Source organism: Salmo salar, chromosome ssa01 (assembly GCF_905237065.1).
Source record: "Salmo salar chromosome ssa01, Ssal_v3.1, whole genome shotgun sequence".
Taxonomy (NCBI): Eukaryota; Metazoa; Chordata; class Actinopteri; order Salmoniformes; family Salmonidae; genus Salmo; species Salmo salar.
This window is the reverse complement of record NC_059442.1, coordinates 51,630,137-51,650,938: the sequence shown is the minus strand read 5'-3', so window position 1 is coordinate 51,650,938 and position 20,802 is coordinate 51,630,137. Positions and strand designations below refer to the sequence as shown.

At 42.0% G+C, this 20,802-nt stretch overlaps 1 protein-coding gene across 2 annotated transcripts; it reads left to right on the top strand.

Annotated features, from left to right (window-relative positions):
• Positions 1-1,235: 1,235 nt before the first annotated feature.
• On the top strand, positions 1,236-17,947 carry LOC106604587 (PDZ and LIM domain protein 1). Of its 2 annotated transcripts, none has more exons than XM_014199376.2 (8): positions 1,236-1,654; positions 1,940-2,060; positions 4,555-4,706; positions 9,595-9,679; positions 10,639-10,826; positions 11,670-11,806; positions 13,176-13,290; positions 16,936-17,947. In XM_014199376.2, exons 2-8 carry the CDS (start codon positions 1,968-1,970, stop codon positions 17,120-17,122), a joined length of 957 nt encoding a protein of 318 aa, XP_014054851.1. In that variant the 5' UTR covers positions 1,236-1,654; positions 1,940-1,967; the 3' UTR covers positions 17,123-17,947. The 2 variants fall into 2 exon arrangements, with proteins under 2 accessions (XP_014054851.1, XP_014054859.1); XM_014199384.2 differs by having other exon boundaries at positions 1,236-1,717.
• Positions 17,948-20,802: the final 2,855 nt, after the last annotated feature.

Here is a 20,802-nt window from a genome sequence, read left to right as displayed (position 1 = left end):
TGCTTAAACTAATAACACACACATTGTTGTATTTTTCTTGTCTATACTGAATACATATTTTACCGTGAAGCACAGGGGTGGCAGCATCATGTTGTGAGGGTGCTTTGCTGCAGGAGGTACTGGCGCACTTCACAAAATAGATGGCACCATGAGGAGGAAAATTATGTGGATATATTGAAGCAACATCTCAAGACATCAGTCAGGAAGTTAAAGCTTGGTCGCAAATGGGTCTTCCAAATGGACAATGACCCCAAGCATAATTCCAAAGTTGTGGCAAATGGCTTAAGGACATCAAAGTCAAGGTATTGGAGTGGCCATCACAATAGCCCTGACCTCAATCCCATACAAAATTTGTGGGCAGAACTGAAAAAGCGTGTGCGAGCAAGGAGGCCTACAAACCTGACTCAGTTACACCAGCTCGGTCAGGAAGAATGGGTCAAAATTCACCCAACTTATTGTGGGAAGCTTGTGGAAGGCTACCCGAAACGTTTGACCCAAGTTAAACAATTTAAATGCAATGCTACCAAATACTAATTGAGTGTATGTAAACTTCTGACCCACCGTTGATTTGTTGTTAAATGACGTTGTGATGTCATTACGTTGAATACACAATAACGTTACTCAAATTGACTGGCCAGCTCGGCAAAAAATATGATTTGACATTTGTTCAGGTACAGACTCCCACTCTTTTCTGTACAATTTTGATTGAGACATGTTGATTGATGTTGTAAGTTCTGCTCAAGATCAAACAATCATGAGCAACTATATTCATTGGGTTTGGCTTGTCGAACCCGTACTACTGCTGCTGCAGTCAGCCAACAATGATTTGCAATTTGCTGAAATTGCTGCTGGCCTGCTGCTGCCTGTGCACGAGCTGAGCCCCTGCTACTGACGTCACTCACAACGCACTTTTGCATCCAGGCACGTGTGTTGTGACTGAGTGTGTGACAGAACATCGTTTTTGTCATTTAGAGGGAAATTGCGTGCATTTTAGCGTTTGAGTCACTTTTCAAAAGTTGCTAAAAGTTCCAAATAAATTTGTAAAAGTAGCTAAATTTGTTGCTAGGTGCTGTTTGAAAAAAAAGTTGCCAGGGTAGTCTGAAAAGTTGCTAAATCTAGCAACAAAATTGCTAAATTGGCATCACTGCACAGAAATAGTGTCTACTGCATGTATACTTCGTATTTTCGTGAATTTAGTGTAGGAGAGTTAAAATGGTTATTCCATCACACTTCAAATTATTAGAATAGTACACAACGCAGAACAGAACAACCAGGTTGAGGGTCAGTGGCCAAAGCCCGCGAACAGGAATATTCCAAGTTCAGACAGAAGGGGGGAGTCAGATCGCTATGATCGCCGGGAACTTTACTTTTGGTGTCTATTTTTAATTGTTGCGCTACATCACGCTTGTTGATGTTAGGTAGGCAGCTACATTAGCTGAATGATGTTAACAGCTTAGTGTAAAAAAGCAGCAAGTGTTCCATGCTTTTATAAAAAAAAGTTAACATATCACCTTAAATTTGGCAGGTATTGCCTGGACCTTATAATGATGTTCTCACATTGTTGATGACTTACAATGCAAAAGTCTAGAATAGGCCTACACTCACGGGGACATGTTTCAGTTTGTCGGCAGTAGCCTACTAAGTGGAGCGAATGGTAGGAATTCAAGTTTTGGGAGTGGCACATTCCACATCCTGTGATATGTCTCAACCATAAATGGTAAACTTGCATATAGTGTGACGACGTTATGGCGCATCCTTGAACAAATTTAGGAGATCCGCACTTATCGGCGTGGAAACTTCTAAAACGATTCGCTCAGCTTTGCCATAGTAACCGCTCCTTTCCTTTTAGCTACAAAGTAGCCTCCTCGAAGTTTGTTCATTTTGATAACAAATGTCATATCTGGCAGGACAGGCTGTCTAAGAATTTGTATTTTTAAAGTCGGTTTCAGCCAGTTTGGAAGAAGGCTATGCCTCTACGAGTTGTCGTGCAAGGTCCTGGACCGTGGGGATTCCGTCTAGTTGGTGGGAAGGATTTTGAACAACCCTTGACTATCTCGCGGGTAAGTGTTTCAGAGAATCTGTCACTTTTGTTACAATGTAACTGCATCTGGCCTTGTCCGGTGGCGTATAAACATACATTTTGCGTTAAATTGTCATGTACCGGAAAAAAAATATATATAATTTGAAGGGGTTTCCATCACATTTAACTCTACAGATTTTTTTTCTCCACATGTTTTTGTTATTGAATCATATAGGGAGTGTTTTGCCAAGTGCGCTATAGCCTACATACTTAATGAGAGTATTATTATGGACTGAAGAGCGAGATTAATGTTATTTGTCAAATGGCAACTAAGCATTGATTTACATGTCACCAGAATAAGACCCTCAATATTTATTGGAAAGTAGCATCAAGCTCACCACCCTGTGAAGTTAATCATTTATTTAGTCTGTAGCTTAATATACTCCATGCTTTCCTGAAGAGTCGTAGTGGGAGGACCACATGTCATCGCGTGTCAAAATGTACTTCAATATGATGGTTATTATATCAAAATGTGCACATAAAAACATTTCCACCGACATTTCTGTCATAATAATTTTACCAACACCAAAAGATACCACCTTGTCCATTTTGTTTTGTTGATATTTGGAAAGTTAACCGAAAAATTTTCCGTTTTCCATCTGGCCTGTCATGACATGTTTTTATCCAACATAAAAAGGTTGGATGGAAACCTGGTTACTGAACGTAATGCACATATTTGAAATCATACCAAATTTGGACTAGATAATGCTAAATAAGGTTGGAATGTTAAATAAATAATACAATACTAATTAGTTACTTGAAATTGCACTGTGGATTTATTAGACTGCTGAATTTCATTTCTGGCACACTTTATTTCACTGTACAGCCGTACCTATGGATTGTGGATGAATGAATGTGGTATCAGTCTACTCAGTGACACCCACAGAACATAACTTTAAACAGTTTACACAAATATTAGTGTGTTAGTCCTTACTATGACTGTGGGAAATTACCTCATTGTCCAGCCTATTGTGCATATTGACATTCATATTGCAATGTACAGCCTTAATCTATGGATTGTCTACTCTAACACCCACAGAACAACTGAAGAGCAAGACATCACATGCCTTGAGACTGCAGTGTTTCTCCTAGATTTTCATAGCACTGAGCTGCTCTGTCTTCCCCAACCTAAATAATATTTGGGTGGCAGGTAGTCTAGCGGTTAAGGTTGCTGGTTCGAATCCCTGGGCAGACTAGGTGATAAATCTGCCACTGTGTCCTTGAGCAAGGCACTTAATCATAATTGATCCTGTAAATCACTGTCTGATAAATGACTAAAATGTCAATATTTGTCCTCAATGCTTAGCACACATGGTTGTCTCAGAAGTACATATTGAGGAAACACTGGCAAGGTGTATTGAGGGCTTAAGTATAAAGGACATGAACCCTTTGAAGTGTTTTAGATGTAACCAAATGAATGACAGCTATGCAAACTCTTATCTTTGACCACAAACAATATGATTAGGTGTGTTCAGGTTTGGGGAGTAACTGATTACATGTAATCTGATTACAAAAAAGTATCATTTAATCGTTAATTTACCAGCAAAACATATTGTAATCAGATTATTGATACTTTTGAAAATGTTATTATTTATTGGATTACTTTTGAATTCTGAAAGAATTTTGCAGAAAAATATGTTATGACACCTTTCTGTTTTCTCAATGACATTCAATTCACTATTGAAAAAAATAACCCAAATGTAAATTTGTTCAACCTGAGCGAGCAAGTCTGGCCACAAATCAGTCCACTATGATAACGCACAGGTTGACGTTTATTGGGATGAGTCTTGTTCTTGAGGCAGAACTGAGTGATTTCCACTAGATGGGTCAGTTGGAAAGTCAAAATTAGCTAAATAGAATAATACCAAAAAGCTTTTTTTAAGGTTAGGCATTAGGGTTAGCAGTGGGGTTAGGTTTAAAAGCAGATTTTATGACTTTGTGGCTGTGCCAGCTAGTGACCACTGCAGAGCTGCCTCCAGAACAAGATTCATGACGAAAAACGCCAACACCAAACGCGTTTGATGGATTCTTTTTGTCGTCTTCAAATGCCTCTTAAAGGAAAAGTAATGCAAAAGTAACTGAAAGTAATCAGATTATGTTACTGAGTTAGGGTAATCCAAAAGTAACATTTTTGATTACTATTTTGGAAAGGAAACAAGTAACGGATTACATTTAGAAAATAACCTAACCTACCCAACCATGGGTGTGATTGTAAAACAGATTCTTGCTCTTTCTTAAATTTCTCAGACATCCTTTTGAATTCTTAGTCACCATCATCAAGTGTTACAAATTCTTTCTGACAACAACTGAGACTGCACCCATGTTTACCACATAACAACCTGCCATGAGACACACACACGTTTTGCCAAATGAGCCTTGTTCTCCTGAAATGTCATAGATTAATCCCAGATTACTCAGTTTAAAATTTGATAAGTATGTTGATGCTGATGATTATGATGTACTGTATGTTTCAGGTCACTCATGGCAGTAGGGCTGCACAGGCCAATCTGTGTATCGGGGATCAGATCCTGGCCATAGACGGAGAGCCCACTGAGAACATGACTCACCTGCAGGCACAGAACAAGATCAAGGGCTGCTTAGAGGAAATGGTCCTTTCTATTGACCGGTAGGGAGTTGCATGGACGTGTTGCAGCTTTCCATAGACTCGGATGAGTTTAAAAAGCACTGAGTCATGGACCAACTCTTTTACACCTGATGTGGTTATATGTAAGGGATACAGATTTGTGTGGTTCATATTGTTAAAGGGGGAAGGAGGGTCCATCTTGGATTTGTTTAGGTCTGAGATTAAATGTTGATGTACCAACTTCATGTATGTGTTTAAGCAATAAGGCATGAGAACCCGGGGATTATCGTGTGATAACTAACGACTAAGGGCTGTTCTTAAGCCCGAGGCGAAAGCGGGAAACAGCTGTTAGGAAATCAAATCACATTTTATTGGTCACATACACATGATTAGCAGATGTTATTTCTGGTGTAGTGAAATGCTTGGGCTTCTAGCTCTGACAGTGCAGTAGTATCTAACAGGTAATGAATCTAACAAATTACACAACATATACACACAAATCTAAATAGGAATGAATTAAGACTTTTTACAGATATGGACGAGCGACGTCAGAGCGGAACGGACTAAGGTATAGAATACAGTATATACATATGAGATGAGTAATGCCAGATATGTAAACATTATTAGTGACTAGTGCTCCAATCCTTAAAGTGGCCAGTGATTTCTAGTCTATGCCTATAGGCAGCAGCCTCTGTGCTGTTTAACAGTCTGATGGCCATGAGATAGAAGCTGTTTTTCAGTCTCTCGGTCCCAACTTTGATGCACCTGTACTGACGTCACATTCTGGATGATAGCGGGGTGGTTGATGTCCTTGATAATCTTTTTGGCTTTCCTGTGACATCGGGTGCTGTAGGTGTCCTGGAGGGCGGGTAGTTTGCCCCCGGTAATGCGTTGGGCAGACCATACCATCCTCTGGAGAGCCTTGTGGTTGCGGGCGGTGCAGTTGCCATACCAGGTGGTGATACAGCCCGACAGGATGCTTTCAATTGTGCAGCTGTAAAAGTTTGAGCGTTTTGGGTGACAAGCCAAATTTCTTTAGCCTCCTGAGGTTGAAGAGGCTCTGTTGCGCCTTCTTCACCACTCTGTGTGGGTGGTCCATTTCAGTTTGTCAGTGACGTGTACGCCGAGGAACTTGAAGCTTTCTACCTTCTCCACTGCGGTTTCATTTATGTAGATAGGGGGGTGCACCCTCTGTTTCCTGAAGTCCACAATCGTCTCCTTTTGTTGACGTTGAGTGAGAAGATGTTTTCCAGGCACCACACTCCCAGAGCCCTCACCTCATCCCTGTAGGCTCTCATCGTTGGTAATCAACCCTACTACTGTTGTCATCTGCAAACCCGATGATTGAGTTGGATGCATGCTTGGCCACGCAGTCATGGATGAACAGGGAGTACAGGAGGGGGCTGAGCATGCAGCCTTGTTGGGGCCCCAGTGTTGAGGATCAGCAGAGTGGAAGGGATGTTTCCTACCTTCACCACCTGGTGGCGGCCCGTCAGGAAGTCCAGGACCCTGTTACACAGGGTGGGGTTCAAACCCAGGCCTCGAGCTTAATGATGAGCTTGGAGGGTACTATGGTGTTGAATGCGGAGTTATAGTCAATCAACAGCATTCTTACATAGGTATTCCTCTTGTCCAGATGGGATAGGGCAGAGTGATGGCGATTGCATCGTCTGTGGATCTATTGAGGCGGTAAGCAAATTGAAGTGGGTCTAGGGTGGCAGGTAAGGTAGAGGTCATATGATAGTTGACTAGTCTCAAAGCACTTCATGATGACAGTGGTGAGTGCTACGGGGGCGATTAGTCATTCAATTCAGTTACCTTTGCCTTCTTGGGTACAGGAACAATGGTGGCCATCTTGAAGCATGTGGGGACCGCAGACTGGGATAGGGAGAGATTGAATATGTCCGTAAACACACCAGCCAGCTGGTCTGCGTATGCTTTGAGGATGCGAATAGGGATGCCGTCTGTGCCGGCAGCCTTGCGAGGGTTAACGCGTATAAATGTTTTACCCACGTCGGCTACGGAGAAGGAGAGCCCCCAGTCCTTGGTAGCGGGCCGTGTCGGTGGCACTGTGTTATCCTCAGTGTGCAAAGAATGTGTTTAGCCTGTCTGGAAGCAAGACGTCGGTCTTGGCGTCGTGGCTGGTTTTCCTTTTGTAGTCGGTGATGGTCTGTACTCCCTGCCACATACGTCTCGTGTCTAAGCCGTTGAATTGCGACTTCACTTTATCTCTATACTGACGTTTAGTTTGTTTAATTGCATTGTGGAGTGAATAACTGCACTGTTTATATTCTGCCATATTCCCAGTCACCTTGCCATGGTTAAATGCGGTGTTTTGCGCGAATGCTACCATCTATCCACAGTTTCTGGTTAGGGTAGGTTTTAATAGTCACAGTGGGTACTACATCTCTTATACACTTCCTTATAACCTCAGTCACTGTATGCGTCTAGATTATTTTCGCAAGCTACCCCGGAACATATCCCAGTCTGCGTGATCAAAACAATCCTGAAGTGTGGATTTCGATAGGTCCAACCAGCGTTGCATAGTTCTTAGCACGGGTACTTCCTGTTTGAGTTTCTGCCTAATAGGAAGGGATGAGCAAGATGGGAGTCGTGGTCAAATTTGCCGAAAGGGGGGGGGCGCCTTGTAAGCATTCGGGAAGTTTGAATAGCAATGGTCAGGAGTCTTAGCAGCACGAGTAGTACAGTCGATCTGTTGATAGAACTTCGGCAGCCTAGTCCTCAAATTTGCTTAGTTAAAATCCCCAGCTACAATAAATGCAGCCTCCTGATATGTGGTTTCCAGTTTGCATAAAGTCCACAGAAGTTCTTTAAGGGCTGTCATGGTATCGGCTTGAGGGGGGGTTGTAAACGGCCGTGGCAATGACGGAGGAGGATTCTCTTGTGCGATAATATGGTCAGCATTTGATTGTCAGGTGTTCTAGGTTGGGTGAACAAAAGGACTTGAGTTCTTGTATGTTCCTAGAATTACACCATGAGTCGTTAATCATGAAACACGCCCTTCTGCTTCCCTGAGAGTTATTTATTCCTGTCTGCGAGATGTACCGAGAATCCTGCTGGCTTTACCAACTCCGACAGAGTATCCCGAGAGAGCCATGTTTCCATGAAACAAAGTATCTTACAGGCCCCGATGTCTCTCTGGAATGAAATTCTTGCTCTAAGCTCATCAACTTTGTTATCCAAAGACTGAACATTAGCGAGGAATCTACTCGGAAGCAGTGGGTGTGTGTGCGCGCCTCCTAAGTCGAACCAGCAGGCCACCTCGAGTGCCTCTCCTCCGCTGGCTATTTTTTTGGGGGGGGTTGGCCTCTGGAATAAGTTACTTTGTTCACTCTCCCCAGAGCAATTTATCCGCTCCAGGGAAGTCCTATTCCTTGTAGTAATGCTGGTAGTTCTGGTGAGTTACCGTTGCTCTAATATCCAATAGTTCTTCCCGGCTGTATGTAATGACACAAAACATTTCCTGAACTAATAATGTAAAATATAGTACATAAAAAATACTGCAAAGATTCCTAAATGCTAGTTGTGATGCTGCCATCTCCGTCGGCGCTATCTTCCCGGAGGGAGTCATCAAACGATAATTCCCAGGTTCTCATGCCTTTTATAGATGGGTTGGTTGTTTAGCAACAAAACTGATGCGTGCGTTACGATGGGGAAAAACAGACTGGGTTGGCTTGGATTGTTGACAACGTGTTAGTTATATTTCGTCTCCAATGTTTATTGAAAACATACATTTGCACAATAAGCATTGTCTCTCAAATACATCATTACAGTTGTTGGTTAGCTAGCTAGCAAATATTTTTGGGGGGGCCATATTAGCATTGACATGAAATCAGTCAAAACACCTCAAAACAAGACATGCTATAAAGAACGAGATGAAACGTGCTGAAATGAGCCACTGACGATTACCCACAAATCAGTTTCTTGGCATTTTTGCTAGCAATCTGGCCATCCAGAATCACAACATCATGCTGACATCTGCCCCATGGAAACGCACACATCGTTTTCGTGACTTGTCAGCTAACCCATCTATTGCTTTTATAAAACGGTTGCCAACATAATAAAAAAAAACACGTTTTCATTAGCATTATTTGAATGAGTACACTTTATTTTATCCTTCCACCAGTTGTTCATTCTATTAATTCCACATGCTAAACAAATCATTGGCATATAGCTAGCTAGTAGAGGTTCAATGATGGCAGACAATAACTTAATTAAAGATTTTAGAAATAATTTATAAATGGGCAACAACCAGCTGATTGTCAATAAAATCTTTATGGAGGATAGCTAAACTAACATTACTTCTCCTTTGCTTGCTAGCTAGCCAACTAAAGCTAACACAATCACATTAAGCAGCTGAAATGATAGCAAAGTATGTACGTTTCCTTTTTTTCTTACCTTCGTTTCCATTATAATGATCCCGAAAAATACATTTGCCAGGATCAGAGAAGCTGTCAGTCTTGTCACGTTCATATGCATGGAGATTGCAAATAAAACCTGAAACATGTTGAATAGGCACACAGTGAGGATTATATTAACCCCCGCTGTACCAAACAAAATACTAGGCAAGAAACGGGTAAATCATGTCGAGATGCTTTTTTTCTGTTGGAGTTGATACTTGAAATGTAATTATGGCATCATGGCATTTGGAGTTAATTATGGTTAATAACTAACGGCTATCAATCAAACTTAGTTTTATAACATGGCATAACTCTGTTGTGCAGTGGTACTTTCTCAAAATAGGTTATTTAGAAATGGGTGTTGTCCCATCAACACGTTTGAGGACTGCTCCGTACTCATTTTTATTATATTTTGGATATCTCTATTCATTGCAAGTCTGAGTATTGTTAGTTGTATGTCTGAATATTGTTTATTGCAAGTCTGAATACTGTGTTTGACTGTCTTTTAGATCCGAATCTAAAATGTGGTCACCGCTCTCTTCTGAGGAAGGAAAGACCAACTCTTACAAGATGAATCTTGCATCTGAGCCACAGGTATGTCTTACATCCTACTTCACTCAGACCAAAGATGGCTTTAGGAAATGAGGCATTAAGTTGACTTATGGGTATGTCCCTGTCATTGTTTACTTCTCAACAGATTATTCCCTAGGTGACCATAGTTTTATCAGCCAAGTTCTGATGCAAGACTCAGTTCCTGCTTACTGAATGGAAAATTGAGACCAAAGTGTGAATTAATGTAGGAAGCATGTGCTTTGTCAGTGCTCCACAGCTTTCAGGGATGTCACAAACCTAGTGCATTTTGGTCACAGAATACATAGAAAAATGTTTTACTTATACAAGCTGTTTTAGATGTTGTTTCACTTGGTTATTTTTGTTTCTTAATGAATCCAACAAATGACCTGGGGTGAGTTTCCAGAAAGCTAATGGGGCCACTTTATTTCTCACTTTATTGACAACCCAGCCACACACCCCTGAGATGTGCGAGAGTAACGATGTGTGAGTGAATTAGCAAAACATGGCAAATAAAGCACTGGTGTGCTACAAAGCTTTCGGGTAACTCGCCTCTCTAAATAATTTCATTGGATAATCAGTGTGATGCATTTATTTGTTGTGTGGAGCCACCGCCAGTGTGCCAAATTGCCACTTTTTTTTATGTCTTTGTGAAAATATGCATGGAGCATGAGCTAGATTTGAAGGTATTTTGTATTTTCACTAACTGCGTACAGTAATGGTGTGCTGCATGGTGTGCTCACTGTATTTTGTCTCGGCCGGCCCCTTGTTTACCGCTATTATGATATTGAGGGGGTACCCAAATAACCTTTTGACAATGCTATTCTTTACCTCTAATATCCACAAATTAGTCAAGTAACTGTCATACTATTTCTATCAAGGCATCTGTGTGAGCGATGGCATTGAAAGTTGAGTTATATTTAGAATATAATACTTTTTTTCCAGTACGCGTTACTTTCTGTATCCCTGGCTACAACTTGCAGGAGGTGAAACGCATAGGTTCCACCCACAACAGGAGCGCCCCGCCATTCGCTGGGTTCGGCCCCAAGGTGGTAACCAATCAGTACAACAACCCTGCCGGTCTGTACTCCTCAGAGAATATCAAGGACTTCAACGCGACCATGGATGACGTGAAAACCATCGGCACTGCTGCTAATGAGCCCAGCACCATGTAAGGATCTATCCCAGCTGGTTGTAATAACGTCAATTGTATTTGTCGCATAATTCGTAAACAACTGGTGTAGACTAACAGTGAAATGCTTACGTATGGGCTCTTCCCAACAATGCAGAGAGAAAAAAAAAATAGAACACCAGCAATAAATACACAATGAGTAAAGATAACTTGGCTATATACACGGGGTACCAGTACAGAGTCAATGTGCAGGGGTACGAGGTAGTTGAGGTAGATATGTAGGTAGGGACAAAGTGACTAGGCAACGGGATAGATAATAAACAGTAACAGCAACGTATGCCAGGACAGCGGAGTCAATCACTACCTTCCGGAGACACCTGAAACCCCACCTCTTTAAGGAATACCTAGGATAGGATAAAGTAATCCTTCTAACCCCCCCCCTTAAAAGATTTAGATGCACTATTGTAAAGTCGTTGTTCCACTGGATATCATAAGGTGAATGCACCAATTTGTAAGTCGCTCTGGATAAGAGCGTCTGCTAAATGACTTAAATGTAAATGTAAAAATGTGATGAGTCAGAAGAGATTCGTGTGAAAAGGGTCAATGCAGATATTTCGGGGAGCTATTGGTTTTACCCACTGGGTAATGTTTTTCAAGTGACGATGTGTCTTACTGTAGCAGAATGTACTGCATTTTCCCTTGTTAAATGCTTACAGTATGCGTTACAGTAAGTCAAACTCAACTTCAGCTGTGGCTCAAGGAAACATAGCGATGTGTGAGGCCCCATCACCATCATTTGTTTGTCCGTGATTTGACTACGCCTGTGTAGTATTGGACTCATTGTATGTAAACTAGTATTGATTGTGGTAATTTGTTTTTCAGCCCAGATCCCTCCGGTTTTCTGCCACCAATAGTGGCAGACTCTGAGGTCTACAAAATGCTGCAGGAAAACCAAGAGGCTGATGAGCCTCCTCGACAGTCAGCTTCATTCAAAGTGCTGCAGGAGATTCTGGAGTCAGGTACTTATTCACACACACATGCAGCTGATATTTACACTGAGTGTACAAAACATTAAGGACACATGCTCTTTCCATGACAGACTGACCAGGTGAATCCAGTTGAAAGCTATGATCCCTTATTGATGTCACTTAATCCACCAATCAGTGTAGATGAAGGGGAGAAGACAGGTTAAAGAGGGATTTTTAAGCCTTGAAACATTGGATAGTTTGTGTGCCATTCAGAGAGGGTGAATGGGCAAGACAAAATATTTAAGTGCCTTAAAACAAGGTATGGTAGTAGGTGCCAGGCACACCGGTTTTCGCCAAGAATTGCAACGCTGGTGGATTTTTCACACTCAACATTTTCCTGTGTGTATCAAGCATGGTCCACCACCCACAGGACATCCAGCCAACTTGACACAACTGTGGGAAGCATTGGAGTCAACATGGTCCAGCATCCCAGTGTAATGCTTTCGATGCCTTGTAGAGTCCATGCCCAAACAAATTGAGGCTGTTCTGAAGGAAAAAGGGGGGAGGTGCAACTGAATATTAAGGTGTCCTTAATGTTTTGTACACTCAGTGTATACAGTGCATTTGGAAAGTATTCAGACCTCCTGGCTTTTTCCACATTTGGTTACGTTACAGCCGTATTCCAAAATGGATTAAATAGTCCCCCCCCCAATCAATCATTGCACAATACCCCATAATGACAAAAAAAACTGAAATCACATTTACATAAGTATTCAGACCCTTTACTCAGTACTTTGTTGAAGCACCTTTGGCAGCGAATACAGCCTCAAGTCTTCTTGGGTATGACGCTACAAGCTTGTCACACCTGTTTTTGGAAAGTATCTCCCATTTTTCTCTGCAGATCCTCTCAAGCTCTGTCAAGTTGAATGGGGAGTGTGGCTACACATCTGTTTTCAGGTCTCTCCAGAGACGTTTGATCTGGTTCAAGTACAGGCTCTGGCTGGGCCACTCAAGGACATTCAGAAACTTGTCCTGAAGCCACTCCTGCGTTGTCTTGGCTGTGTGCTTAGGGTTGTTGTCCTGTTGGAATGTGAACCTTGCCCCAGTCTGAGATCCTGAGCACTTTGGAGCAGGTTTTCAAGGATCTGTCATTACTTTGCTCTGTTCATCCCCATAGCATGATGCTGCCACCACCATGCTGCACCGTAGGGATAGTATTGGCCAAGTGATGAGCAGTGCCTGGTTTCCTCCAGATGTGACGCTTGGCATTCAGGCCAAAGAGTTCAATCTTGGTTTCATCAGACCAGAGAATCTTGTTTCTTAAAGAGCCTTTGTCATATTTTATAGGGTTTTCCAAATATTTTATGGCAGTGTTGTGGCTTAACAAACCATGATAACGTGTATCTCCTCTTGTTTGCAGATCCTGATAAGACCTCTGGTTTTAAGAGTGTGAAAGCGCCTGCCACAAAAATTGGCTCAACAGTGAGAAATGCAGACAAGTTACCAATCTGTGACAAATGTGGATCAGGGATTGTGTAAGTACAGCATATGAGTAGTCAAACAATCGTGATCTCATGCTAATGTTGTAAACTTTTCATTTTGCTCACAGTGATTTGACGAGGAGATCAAAGATCAGCACTCCTACACTAAGATGCTTTATCAACACAGGACCTGGGCTCTATTTTCGACCAGCGTTAAGCCAGCACAATTGTCAAACACAGGCTCCTTTGCAATTTCGTCCTGTTAAAGCCGGCTCTCTTCTAGTTTCAAACACTAGCGCCCAGATTGGTAATTTACCTGTGTTACATGCTTGCGCTGTGGTGGGAATATCTGAGGTGTCTCCTTAAAAACGTGCGCCAAAGTGTCAATTTCAGTATGCACAGGTGGGATATTTAAGACCAACTGAAAGCTGATCTTAGCGGTAACGCAAATGGTTAATTGCATGGATTTTGACAGCGGAAGCGCGGCCTATCCAGCAGTGATGCATAATGCACATGGAACAAGAGAGATTTAGTGCCCATAAACCTCATATTTAGAAACATGACTGTTTAGTCCCCATTTCATTGGATTAAAAAAAACAAGCAAAGCCTCCTCTCTTCTCAAGAAGGGCTGGTGCCCAATGCATTCGCCAAGACGGTTGATAATGGGTTTGGCTTGTGAGACCGCTTTGAAATAAATCTTAATCATCAAAGCTTTATTAAAAGCTCAAGTTTGGCAGCAACAAAACAGTGAGTGGACATCCCCGGTGACTCTCGAATTTAGAAACATTTAAGTTATTTTCCCGTAGGTAAGGGTGGTAGGCTACACTTCTCCTACTTTAATGAAGGCTGGTTCAAGCCAATTTCAATGTTGACTGTCAACACCAAGCAAACACTGGATGATTTTTTTTATTTTTTTACTGTTGCTATCACTCGTTAATGTAGCCTATGCTATTTAATAAACTGTAGTATCATCCACAGTGGACTAGGACAAGAATATTCCATGCTCCCAGAAGAATTGGAGTTGATGACAGTGCAAAGACTGTCAATAACCTACAGAACTTGAGACGAACGCATGCAGTATTAAGCCATGGAGTGTCTTGATTGGCCAGTGAGTGGCCAAGCCCTTGTCACACCTACAACTTGTTTATTCATCAAAACCCAGCACTTTCGCACTAGCGCCAGCTATTGTGCTTCTAAGACCTGTTGTGAAAATAGCTAAAATATTTCTGACACACCTCCGGACCTATAGCGCTACCACCAGTGCTTAAACCGACAGTGCTTAGATTTACCATTGTGTTAGGTTTGTTAAAATAGAGCCCCCTGTCTCATGGGCTGCATTTACACAGGCAGCCCAATTCCGATTTATTGGCATATCTGATTTTTTTTTTCCTTTTTTTTTTCCCCCAAATGTGTAAACAGCAAAAACCACATGAAATCTGATCTTTTGGGTTCCGATTTATTCCACATTCATATGTGGTTCTCAATCCTGATGCAATTCCAGCATTTCATATGCGACCTCAATCTGAATCCTCAGATCTGATTTTTTAAAAAATGTTTATATATATATTTTTTTTGCTCTGAAGTGGCTTTTTTGCACATGACCTGCCGTTAATAGGGATACTATAAGTTCAACATTTGCAAAACAATCAGTTTTCATAGCTTCATAACTCATTTTTGTCTAAAAGGAAAAGACTTGCTGTTGCACAAGGTTAGCAGCTACATTTTGCAACAGATACAGGGTTTCCGATACTCCCGTAAAGCCCAGCACATTGGCTATCTAGCTAGCTTTGTTTGACCCTGATTGGTGCTTATTTGACTAAGTTAGAGTCGATCAAGTGAAGACCACCCGCGTCATCAGCGTGACATGAAGGCGTCGCTCTCTGACCAAATATGGTGTCCTATAGGATATACTACACCCCTAATGATATAGTGAAGTCTGGTTACGTTCTAGGATCTCTGAGGAATACATACGAACGTGATTTGACTGGTTGAAACGTATGACAGCCCCCTAAAATGAAATATCTTAGTCTTATCGTTTTTACTTTTTCCCTACTGGTAATTGTCTACTCCTTGTGGTTTCTTCTAGAATGTCCCTTCAGAAGTGTTTTGTCATATGTCAATTCAATTGGCTGATATAGAGCCATGCTGTGAGCATGCTGCCAACAGCTATGTACTTGAGGGGTTGTTAACTCTTGGTTATGAAGTGTTAATTTAAGAGACACTTAAAGGGTGCTAGGACATGCCTTCTGTGTGACCTTCAAGGTGGATTGGGTGACAAGATTAGGTGTTTTGCCTATCATGATCCAAGAAGGTGGAATGGTGTTAGTCACTGTGTGGTAGGGAAAAACTGCATCTGTTTCAATTTGTCTTACTATTTTGAGCTGAAAAAGGACATGCTTCTATGAACATGTTAATGTATTTTAGACCATTTGTGTGTCTTACATTTAGATATAACACTGAACCCAAACCGGCTGCGCGTGTGCGCCATCGTGCATACATTTATTTTGTCCCCCCACACCAAACGCGATCACGACAGGCAGGTTAAAATATCAAAACTAACTCTGAACCAATTACATTAATTTGGGGACAGGTCGAAAAGCATTAAACATTTAGTCAATTTCACTTGCTAGCTAATTTGTCCTATCCAGCTAGCTTGCTGTTGCTAGCTCATTTGTCCTGGGATATAAACATTGAGTTATTATTTTACCTGAAATGCACAAGGTCCTCTACTCCGACATTTAATCCACACATAAAACGGTCAACCGAATCGTTTCTAGTCATCTCCTTCTAGGCTTTTTCTTCTCTTGACTTTTTATTGCGATTGGCAACTTTCATAAATTAGGTGCATTACCACCACTGACCTCATCGTCCTTCAGTCACCCACGTGGGTTTAACCAATGAGGAGATGGCATGTGGGTGCCTGCTTCTATAAACCAATGAGGAGATGGGAGAGGCTGGACTTGCAGCGTGTTCTGCGTCACAAATAGAACTGACTTCTATTTTAGCCCTTGGCAACGCAGAAGCTCATTGGCACGTGCGAGCAGTGTGGGTGCAATAATTTAATAATATAGATTTCAAAATGTATTTTGCAACGCACACGACGCGAGCGGTGTAGTCAGCCTGTAACACTTCATACCCTCTTCATAATGTATACCTCCTTATTAGCCATGCTAATGACCTGTATGGGCTTTAACAGCATTAAAACTGGGTGGTTCGAGACCTGAATGCTGATTGGCTGACAGCCGTGGTATATCAGACCCTATACCACGGGTATGACACCATTGCTTTTTACTGCTCTAATCACCTTGGTAACCAGTTTATAATAACAATAAGGCCCCTCGGGTTTGTGCTATATGGCCAATACACCACAACTAAGGGCTGTATCCAGGCACTCCGCGTTGCGTCATGCGTAAGAACCGTCTTTAGCGGTGGTATATTGGCAATTTACCACACCCTCTCGTACCTTATTGCTTAATTATAAGACTGTTACATGGGGTATTATGCTGCCTTCTCATAATGCTTTATGAATGTTAGATATTTAGGAGCGCCTAGGTCATACATTTATAGTGCATGCTCATGAAGCATTATAACTGCGTAAATAATGCATTATGAAGAGGATTTTCATAAGTTTTACGGATTTTTTTATTTATTTATTTGACCTAACCATTTAGTATGTGATCTCTTCTTTCCCATACACAGGGGGATGGTAGTCAAGTTACGGGACAAGTTCCGTCACCCCGAGTGCTACACCTGCTCAGATTGTGACCTCAACCTGAAACAGAAGGGACATTTTTTTGTGGAGGACCAGATCTACTGTGAGAAACACGCACGTGAGCGAGTGACTCCACCCGAAGGCTATGATGTGGTCACTGTCTTTCCCAAGTAGAGCTGCTCATTGAACACGGCCTCAAACTGCACATGACATATTAGTGTCTCAAGATGCCATGAAAACCATTCCAGCATTTAAAGATGGCACATTTAAGCAATAAGGCACGAGAGGGTGTGGTATATGGCCAATATACCATGGCTAAGAGCTGTTCTCGGGCACGACGCATTGCGGCCATATACCACACACCCTCGTGCCTTATTGCTATTATAAACTGGTTACCAACATAATAAGAGCAGTAAAAAGAAATGTTTTGTCATATCCGTGGTATACGGTCTGATATACCACGGCTGTCAGCCAATCAGCATTCAGGGCTCAAACCACCTAGTTTATAATCTAGACTGTAAAATGCTATATTGTATTATGCCTGGATACTGTTACTTCCAGGCATGCAATGTTAACGAGGTTTGCTATTCGTCAAATAATAATTTGCACATGTGTATACATTTAGGAACCAAAAAATGCTATGAATTTGTGTGGCATACATGGTTTAGTCTGAATTCAAGGAATCCAAAACATTTGCATTTGAATCAGTAGGCTAATAAATGTTTTGGGTTTGTTTTCTCAAACAGGCTGTGACCAAGCTTATTTCAAGGAACATACAGTAGCGACTGACTGTACTTAGATTTGACTCATTCATAGTGGTTGGATCCAGGCTTCTGGTAGCCCTGCTTCTGGGTGGATTCTCTGAATCATAAACAAAACTCTCATGTTTTGCTGAGCTCCATCTTTTCATAGTGAAAATGCTGTATTGGTCTTCCAAATTACTTTGCACCTATCAATGTAATTATTATGACTGAATAAATATTTAATCTCAAACCGTGACCATTTGTTTAGTTGGTTCATCAAGTGTGCATAAATGTTGGGTTTTTAGGACAATGTTCTTCAGAGCTGACTTTTCATTATTGGTCAAATATTAGCTTCTTATTTGATATATGTACACTTCTCCTCTTAATTTCAATTTGCCAACAATATTTTGGGGACAATTTATTTATAAACCCCCCCAAAAAATAAGCTACATTTAGAACTACTTTCTGTTTTTATTCAATTTCCTAAAACTTTTATTATGAAAACACACATTGCATTGATAACCGTAACAGGTTGTCCACTTGGTTAAGTCACTTATAACATCAGGTTACAGGACATTAATTCTATGATGTAAGCATGGTGATAGTCACAACAGGCTTGTGCCTTTGTCTCGTGGTTTTGTAACAATGCAATAATGATGGATGGGATACAGGAATTAGTTCAACCATTTATCTGAACGCGCTCATCTCAACACCTACAACCCCCATGATGCTCTGCGGCACAACCTCAATACACCACATATCCCATCCTACTTCAACACCCACACCAGTAGATATCTACTTTTTAGAGTTGAAAGACGATGGCCAGAGCTTACCCATGATGTTGCACAACGATTTAAGTCAAGTCATTGTTTTAGTCAAAATATGATATATACTGCTCAAAAAAATAAAGGGAACACTAAAATAACACATCCTAGATCTGAATGAAAGAAATAATCTTATTAAATACTTTTTTCTTTACATAGTTGAATGTGCTGACAACAAAATCACACAAAAATAATCAACCGAAATCCAATTTATCAACCCATGGAGGTCTGGATTTGGAGTCACACTCAAAACTAAAGTGGAAAACCACACTACAGGCTGATCCAACTTTGATGTAATGTCCTTAAAACAAGTCAAAATGAGGCTCAGTAGTGTGTGTGGCCTCCACGTGCCTGTATGACCTCCCTACAACGCCTGGGCATGCTCCTGATGAGGTGGCGGATGGTCTCCTGAGGGATCTCCTCCCAGACCTGGACTAAAGCATCCGCCAACTCCTGGACAGTCTGTGGTGCAATGTGGCGTTGGTGGATGGAGCGAGACATGATGTCCCAGATGTGCTCAATTGGATTCAGGTCTGGGGAACGGGCGGGCCAGTCCATAGCATCTATACCTTCCTCTTGCAGGAACTGCTGACACACTCCAGCCACATGAGGTCTAGCATTGTCTTGCATTAGGAGGAACCCAGGGTCAACCGCACCAGCATATGGTCTCACAAGGGGTCTGAGGATCTCATCTCGGTACCTAATGGCAGTCAGGCTACCTCTGGTGAGCACATGGAGGGCTGTGCGGTCCCCCAAAGAAATGCCACCCCACACCATGACTGACCCACCGCCAAACCGGTCATGCTGGAGGATGTTGCAGGCAGCAGAACGTTCTCCACGGCGTCTCCAGACTTTGTCACGTCTGTCACGTGCTCAGTGTGAACCTGCTTTCATCTGTGAAGAGCACAGGGCGCCAGTGGCGAATTTGCCAATCTTGGTGTTCTCTGGCAAATGCCAAACGTCCTGCACGGTGTTGGGCTGTAAGCACAACCCCCACCTGTGGACGTCGGGCCCTCATACCACCCTCATGGAGTCTGTTTCTGACCGTTTGAGCAGACACATGCACATTTGTGGCCTGCTGGAGGTCATTTTGCAGGGCTCTGGCAGTGCTTCTCCTGCTCCTCCTTGCACAAAGGCGGAGGTAGCGGTCCTGCTGCTGGGTTGTTGCCCTCCTATGGCCTCCTCCACGTCTCCTGATGTACTGGCCTGTCTCCTGGTAGCGCCTCCATGCTCTGGACACTACGCTGATAGACACAGCAAACCTTCTTGCCACAGCTCGCATTGATGTGCCATCCTGGATGAACTGCACTACCTGAGCCACTTGTGTGGGTTGTAGACTCCGTCTCATGCTACCACTAGAGTGAAAGCACCGCCAGCATTCAAAAGTGACCAAAACATCAGCCAGGAAGCATAGGAACTGAGAAGTGGTCTGTGGTTACCACCTGCAGAACCACTCCTTTATTGGGGGTGTCTTGCTTATTGCCTATAATTTCCACCTGTTGTCTATTCCATTTGCACAACAGCATGTGAAATTTATTGTCAATCAGTGTTGCTTCCTAACTGGACAGTTTGATTTCACAGAAGTGTGATTGACTTGGAGTTACATTGTGTTGTTTAAGTGTTCCCTTTATTTTTTTGAGCAGTGTATTTGGACTTGAAGTGACATCTGAACTGCCCACTTCATGCAAATCCATGTGAATGTGGTGTCTTTTCCTATGATATGAACTGTGGCTCAGTTGGTAGAGCATGGTGTTTGCAACGCCAACATGGTGTGTGCAACGCCAGGGTTGTGGGTTCGATTCCCACGGGGGGGCAGTACAAAAAAAAGGAGAAAAAAATGCATGAAATGTATGCATTCACAACTGTAAGTCGCTCTGGATAAGAGCGTCTGCTAAATGACTAAAATCTAAATGTAAAATTTGTTTTTTAATGTATACATTTTCAACCCAGATTTCGTTTCAGGGCTGGATTTTATTTGAATGTTACCACCCCTCAGCATGGTATTGTTTATTAATGCACACATATCATACCCCCAAGACATGCTAACCTCTTACCATTACAATAACAGTAGAGGTTAGCATTTTAAATCATACCCCCAAGACATGCTAACCTCTCACCGTTACAATAACAGTAGAGGTTAGCATTTTATATCATACCCCCAAGACATGCTAACCTCTCACCGTTACAATAACAGTAGAGGTTAGTATTTTTTGGGGTGTGTGATATTTCTGCGTCTAACTTTCTCACTCATCATTATTCACGATTCATTCAGGATTATCTGTAATCA